The sequence below is a fragment of the Leptonychotes weddellii genome, chromosome 1, assembly GCF_054177405.1.
Source record: "Leptonychotes weddellii isolate Sample4059 chromosome 1, ASM5417740v2, whole genome shotgun sequence".
Lineage (NCBI taxonomy): Eukaryota > Metazoa > Chordata > Mammalia > Carnivora > Phocidae > Leptonychotes > Leptonychotes weddellii.
In genome coordinates, this window is record NC_138369.1 from 14,603,546 (window position 1) to 14,610,943 (window position 7,398).

The 7,398-nt window shown below is 46.9% G+C and overlaps 1 protein-coding gene and 1 long non-coding RNA gene across 5 annotated transcripts in view; one reads left to right on the forward strand and one right to left on the reverse strand.

The window, feature by feature from the left end:
* The window catches only part of CCDC51 (coiled-coil domain containing 51), a 7,761-nt gene extending 4,708 nt beyond the window's left edge, over positions 1 to 3,053 (reverse strand). The window contains exons 1-2 of one of the 4 annotated variants that reach the window (XM_031027816.2): positions 1,472 to 2,663; positions 608 to 1,250 (exon numbers count right to left, since the gene is read on the reverse strand). In XM_031027816.2, the coding sequence (XP_030883676.1) occupies positions 608 to 749 (142 nt within the window). In that variant the 5' untranslated portion in view covers positions 750 to 1,250; positions 1,472 to 2,663. The other 3 variants (XM_006732988.3, XM_031027820.2, XM_031027819.2) reach the window with 3 other exon arrangements.
* Positions 3,054 to 3,102: 49 nt separating this feature from the next.
* On the forward strand, positions 3,103 to 5,231 carry LOC102741068 (uncharacterized). The gene is made up of 4 exons (XR_014144521.1): positions 3,103 to 3,198; positions 3,278 to 3,333; positions 3,416 to 3,503; positions 5,040 to 5,231. It is a non-coding gene; the product is annotated as an uncharacterized LOC102741068 (long non-coding RNA).
* The last annotated feature ends 2,167 nt before the right edge of the window (positions 5,232 to 7,398 follow it).

Sequence of the window (7,398 nt, forward strand, 5' to 3'; positions counted from 1 at the left end):
CAAGGCCTTCCTTGACCATTCCCCTCCTGGGCCACCTGCTTTATTTGTCTCCATCAGACACATATTTGCCTTCTTTACATGTTGCCAGGCCCCTCACTAGAACATAAGCTTGGTGACAGCAGAGACTTTGCTGTGAGGAAATGACTCAAGTTGTTCCTCTATTCCAGTCCCTCCTCTCGCCCACCCAGCCCCAACTCCAGCCTGACTCTCAGCCCCTCCCCATTCAAACATCTCACAGGCCCTCAGTCAGCACAGGGAAGGTGTTCCTGGCAGAGGGGGCAAAGTGGAGATGCACTTGGGGTCATCTAAAACCTGACAGGCAGCCAGAGCCACTGGAAAACAACAGAGGAAAGGAGAGTGGGCAGAGGAGAGGCTGAAGAGGTAAACGGAGGCCACATTAAGGAGGGTCTTGAGGGCCACGTTCAGAACCTTGCCCCTCCAAATCCATTCTCCCATTCTATCCAGATGACCATCTCCTACCAACTGCCCATCCCACGATCCTCCATCACCTGTACCTCTTCCTCACTCACAGCCGATGGCTTGCTTCATTTTTCACTAAGAAAATATTTAAAAATTGGAAGACAGCTTCTCTAAACTCCTACCATACCTTCCCACCTGCCAGTGTCTGTCCAGTTTCCACCTTCTCTCTTGCTCTTCCAGATGAAGAATTCATGCTCTAGGAAGATCAAGCTGTGCCCCAGGTCCCATGAGCTCCCCCACCTGACACTGCTCACTAACTGATCAGACATCCCTCCAGCAACGGCCCCACTTCTCTGCCCCTCTGTACAGCCAAACTCCTTGACAGATTGTTGGTACTCGCTGTCTCCAGTTCCTCTTCTCCCATCCTCTCTCAAACCCTCTCTGATCCGGCCCTCGCAACCACCATGCCACCGGAAATGCTCTTGTCCAGGTCATTTCCACGTTGCTAAATCCAGTGATCAGATCTCAGTCCTCCTCTTACTCAGCCTATCAGCAGCCTGGGGCTCATGCTACCTTCCTCCTCCTTGAAACGCCTTCTACACTTGGCCCCACTCATCTCCTGAACCTCTCCACAGAGAGTGCTGCAGGGCAAGGTCCTCGGACTCCGCTCTGATTCAGTCCCGTGGCTTTAAAAGCCATCTACTGGAATATTATAAAATTAATTATAGTGATGGTTGAACCACACTGCGAATATACTAAGACCACTGAATTGTACACATTAAATAAGTGAATTGTATGATATATAAATTGTATCTCAATAAAACTATTACCTATTTTATTTATTTATTTATTTTTTAAAGATTTTATTTATTTGAGACAGAAAGAATGAGAGAGAGAGAGCACATGAGACGGGGGAGGGTCAGAGGGAGAAGCAGACTCCCTGCCAAGGAGGGAGCCCGATGCGGGACTCGATCCCGGGACTCCAGGATCATGACCTGAGCCGAAGGCAGTTGCCCAACCAACTGAGCCACCCAGGCGCCCAAACTATTACCTATTTTAAAGGTAATCTCTACACCCAACCTGGGGCTCAAACTCACAACCCCGAGATCAAGGGTCACACGTTCCATTGACTGAGCCAGCCAAGTGCCACCACCCTCCACCCCACCCCCAAAACCATTACTTTAAAAAACTATCAACCATACTCTGATTTTTCCAGCCCAGACGTCTCCTGTAGATTCCAGGTTCATTTACCCAACTGCTCAATCCACATCTCTGCTTAGAAGATTAATGGGGATCGTAACTTCCCTTCCCAACTTGCCTTTTCCACAGCCTTCTCCATCTTGGTTGATGGAAACTTCAAGTCCAAATCAGACCAAAAACCTCAAATCACCCGACATCCTTCTCTCCCATCTCATATCCAATCCATCAGCAAATGCTACTTCCTTTCTAAAACCAAAATCCCTCCTCCTCTTATCCCTGCCACTGCTACCACCTTGTCCCAGTGACTAACAGTGTCTCCCTGCTTCTACTCTAGCCCCTACAGTCTACGGTCAACAGAGCAGCCAGTGGTCCTTTCAAAACACAGGCCAAACCATGCCGCTCTCTGCTCAAACTCTCCAGTGGTTCCTCATTTCTCTCAATGTAAAAGCCAAAATTCTTTCCATGGTCTACAGGACATCCACCTCCTGGCTCTCATTCTTCTCACTCTGCTCCAATCATATGGACCTTATTCCTCCCCCCACCCCCCGAGCTTTATTGACGTATAAATGATATATATCACTGTGTAAGTTTAAGATACACACGTGATAACTTGATACACTTGATAGAGGTATATATCACTAAACGTGTACCACAATAAGGTTAGCTACCACATCGTTCAGGTAATTACCATGCATGCACTTTCTTGATGTTGCTGGAACACACGAGGCTATCCCCACACCAGCGGCTTGCTATTTGCACTGCTTGCTCCCTTCTCTTTTCCAAGTCCTGCTCAAATGTCATTGCCATGCACTCCCATCCCAGCACTCTACCCACTTTGCTTTATTTTTCTCCACGCACTTATCACATGACCTGCGATATGTATTTCACTTATTTACTTTGCTTATGGGCTGTCTCACCCACTAGAATCTCAGCTTTGCCTGGGTAGGCACTGTTTTGTTCACTGCTGCAACCTCAGTGCCTATAATACTATCTACATATAGTACATACTCAACAAAAAAGTACTAAATGAATAAACAGATTTTGCAAAAAGTCATACCCCGGCTCTATTATAAAATCCAAACTCCTTCTGGCGGCCTCCAAAACTTTAGGACCAGGTGATCTAGCCCCCGTCCCTATTTCTGTCACCTCCCTCCTATCTCCCTCCACCCACGCGTGCTTTCCTCGGTTCCAGGAACGCGCTGAACTTCAAGGCCTCGGCACGCGCCTTTCGTTCTACCCTCAGTACTTTTCCCATGCACGGTCCCAGGCCTAGCGCCTTCCGGTTAAGCACCCCTCCTGGCTTCCGGACCCTCCCCCGGCAAGCCAAACCCCCCACCTCGTACCTGACGCTCCAATGCAGGAACTGCAACCCAAACAGAGCGCCCGCCACTCAATAGATCTCTGACCCTTTAACGCCCGCCCCCGGAGTTGCTTCCGGCAGCGGGAGCGCAATTTCCTGACTAGGAGCCAATCAGAGGGCCCGCGTGGAAATACAGGCGCAGGGGGTGGGAAAGGAAGCTCCGCTTCCGGCGGCAGGGTCTGGGGAAGGGGCCGCAGGCGCCATGTCCGGCCGCGAAGGTGAGTGTGCGGGGATGGCCGGGCGGAGAGGGACAGGACTCGGCGGGGACTGAACTGAGCATGATTGTGTCGCCCACAGGTGGCAAGAAGAAGCCCCTGAAGCAGCCCAAGAAGCAGGCCAAGGAGATGGACGAGGTGAGGGCGAGCGCGGAGGCGTGGGCGGGTGCGGAGGGTCTGGGAAATTTGCCTGGCGTGAACCCCGTCTGCCTCTCCCTAGGAAGATAAGGCATTCAAGCAGAAACAGAAAGAGGAGCAGAAGAAACTCGAGGAGCTAAAAGCGAAGGCCGCGGGGAAGGGCCCCCTGGGTAAGTGAGGGCCGAGTAGAGAGAGCTCAAGCCGGGCAAACATTCTGAGCATCAGTCTGGTCCATTTCCTGCCTCGTTGGTGAGGTCTTCGCGTCCGCTACGGCAGACAGCCCCCGCCAGGCTTGGATTCGCAGCAGCGGGAGGGGAGGGAGCCAGACCAGCTTTGGAAATGAAATCTCTTTTCTCCCAGGCAGTCTGGTCTTCCCTTCTTTAGGGAAGCGGCAGAAATGGAAACACCAAAATTCATATATCTTAGACACAAATTCGTAGAGTTAAGTTTCCAAACATTGTCCGCAATTTCTTGCCCCAAATTCGTATTTCACCAATTTTTTGCTTATAACATTTCTTAACCGCTCATATTGTTAATTGTAGTAAATTCTTTTGCATCCTGAGTCTTCACTTCTGGGTGCGCCTAAAGATGGAGTCCAGGTTCCTTAATGTGTTATTGCGCTATATGGTCTTTTAACCTAATCCTCCCACTATTCTGCCTTTTTCTTTATGTAGGAAGAATTGCTTATATATCAAAAGATCTTTCAAGCCCAACAGACCAAATATTTTTCTGTGCTTCTTAAATGCTGTTTACGTTCCTCAAACCAGTGAACAATTTCTTCTATAGTTATTTGTGCCCTATGGGGATCACTGTGAGCCACACTGGGGCTGGTGGAGGCTAGAATGGTGGAAGTGTCATCCAGGGCTTCCCAGGGCTTCTATCCCAGTGGGTTTGATTTGATTCACAGTGCTGAGATTCTAGTTTTTGAGATTCCCTTTTAGATCATGAGGTATTTTGTACCTTTCTTTAATCTGTGATTGTGCATAGGGACAAGGTCAGTCTTTAGTGAAATCTTATACTACCTGTTTTTCATTGAAGACCTCGTTTTTGAAAGGTTCATTTTGTCAGACATTTAGGATCTTCATTACTGCATTGGGCATATTTAATTTTGTAACTGTTTCTTAAGTATCTACTGTGTGCCAAATATATGGTCAAATGTAAATTGAATAAAATAAAGATACTGAGTAAACCACACCCCAGGATCATAATGTAGCAATGTGTGATGTGGCAGTTGAGAGTGTGGACTTGGATGTCAGACTACCCAAGATGGAATCTTGGCTTTGTCTCAGATCATCTTTGAACAACATCTCACTAAGATTTCATTATCTGGAAAATGGGTTGATGGGAAATGAGAATTAAATGAACCAGTGTGTGAAATACTCAACAGTGTAGATCTAGGCCAGTGCACAGCCGTTATTCATGCTCCTGCCTCATCTTCATTCAGATATTACCCAGCTTAGACTATTGGTAAAGCCCTGTGCATGCTTGTATCAAAAAGAATGCCCCGCACAAGAGCTGAGCCTTTTTAGGATCCATATCAGACACCCGGCACTTCTACCGTAAGGAGTATCAAAAAGAATGCCCCGCACAAGAGCTGAGCTTTTTTAGGATCCATATCAGACCCCTGGCACTTCTACCGTAAGGAGTATATTTTTCCCATCCAGGTACTAATATTCCTTAGCTGAGACATTTTTTTCCGTTTGCAGCCACAGGTGGAATTAAGAAATCTGGCAAAAAGTAAGCTGTTCCTGTGCCCGAGGCAATGATGATCCTTAATTCCATTCCTGTTTAAACATCTGGATTCCCTGTCATAGCGTCTGTTGCTACCTATAGCTGGAATGAAGTGTTGTCTTAGATTCTGTTGTACATTTAAGAATAAACTTTTGTAAAAAAAATAATCATACAGTGGCTCATATTTTCTTTATTTCTTGTTACTCAGTTACTTCTACCTTAGTTGTGAGGTCAGAGTGAACCTAGCCCAGAATCCTGCCAATGTGTGCTCTTCAGTCTTTGTTCTATCCTGAACTCTGTGACCTGGAATTAAACCAATTCATTTGAAATGGCTATTGTTTTTGTAACATTGTATACCCGATGGAATACATTACATGAGGTTAACGGAAGAATTTATACTTTGGGGGAGAAAAAAAGGTCTATGAAGCAATTCCTGTTGTCAGGGAATTTCTCTGTTATGGGAGAGGAGCAACACTAATACATACAATATGCATTATAAAGGGAATAAAACTGGGGAAAGGAGAAAGATTCCTGAAAGTTTCTAAGAACCAAGCTTACTCTGAAACCTCCAGGTCTGCATTTATACTAGGGCTTCAGAAAGGTCCTTGCTAGGTTCCCATGTCTTAAACCCCACATTTGACCCATCAGCAAGATTAAATCTGGCCTCTGCATACTTCCTCCAGTATCACCCCCACACACCCCTCCCCCATTCTGACCTAAAATCCCTCACTCAGGTTATTGCAATCACATCCACATTTGTCTTCCTGCCCCCTACCCTTGCTCCCCTACAGTCTAACCTTCACTGGGGATGCAGAGTGTCCTTGCTAAACCACAAAGTTAAACTTTGTCTCTTCTTGGCTCAGAATTTAGTGGCTTCTTAGGGCAAAAGTAAGAGTCCCCACAATGACCCGTCAGGCCTTAAGGGATCTGGATGCCACTCCCTACCTTCTTTTTTTTTTTAAAGATTTTATTTATTTGAGAGAGAGCACGTGAGAGGGGGGAGGGTCAGAGGGAGAAGCAGACTCCCTGCCAAGCAGGGAGCCCGATGCGGGACTCGATCCAGGGACTCCAGGATCATGACCTGAGCCGAAGGCAGTCGCTTAACCAACTGAGCCACCCAGGCGCCCCACTCCCTACCTTCTGATACCATTCATCCCCTGATCATCTTGAGCCACAATGGTCTACATTGCAAGCAAGCTGACTCACTGTTTTTACCAACTCTTCCTTCTGCCTGTCACTTCTCTATACTGGAGACTACCTCCCTTTAGAAGAATTCAAACATCACAGCAGTGAGCTCTTCCCTTACCACTGTATATAGTGGTAGTCCCAGTTGTCTGCTACCCTTTTTGATTTTTTTCTCTTTGTATTTGTTGATCACATTTGACTCCAGGAGGAGTAAACTGGAGGAGGCAGAGGCTAAGTGTATATATTGAAACAATTCAGAGGCACAAGTCGATTTCCCCTCCAGGCCCTTGATATCACTGGAAATTATGCTAATAATGCTAAGCTTTCTCTGATCATGTGTTTTCAAGAAGGGCTCTAGAAGGGGCGCCTGGGTGGCTCAGTCGTTAAGCGTCTGCCCTCGGCTCAGGTCACGGTCTCAGGGTCCTGGGATCGAGCCCCGCATCAGGCTCCCTGCTCAGCGGGAAGCCTGCTTCTTCCTCTCCCACTCCCCCTGCTTGTGTTCCCTCTCTCACTGTGTCTCACTCTGTCAAATAAATAAATAAAATCTTTAAAAAAAAGAAGGGCTCTAGAACTAGTCAGATTTTGCTAAGTCAAAACTGGAAAAGGTTTTTATAGATTGAAGCCTGTTTTATGACTAAAGTACTTGACATTAATGGGGGGGGGTGCTCTTTTGTCCTCTCCTGGAAAGTTGCACAGCCAGCACACTTCGGACTTCTGGCATTCCCTGTTGGGCTGAGAACAACTCCGAAGATCCAGTGCCAGCACACTGTCCTGAGAATTGTCTACTATTTTATTTGGTGGAACCTAATCCTCTCTGACAAATGAAGTATAATCCTATCTTTACAAGACCAGAGACCCGCAAAAATTAAGACTTAAGCATTCAACATTTGGGCCTACTGAGGGAACCTACTAGTTGTCTCAAAAACTAAACTCAGGTATTCAAGACCTTTTACACTCTGACAACCATCTCCCTTTCATTTACTGTTTCCAAAAACATTCATAGGACACTTACAAGCTAAGTTTGGCACTGAGTGTACAAGGGTGGAGTCTTACCTCTGTTACTCTCTAACACCCTGTTCCTGCTAACTGTCCTGCATACTACTGCTGCCCAATAAAATCCCGTCAGGTGCCCAAGTCCTGCTCCTCTTT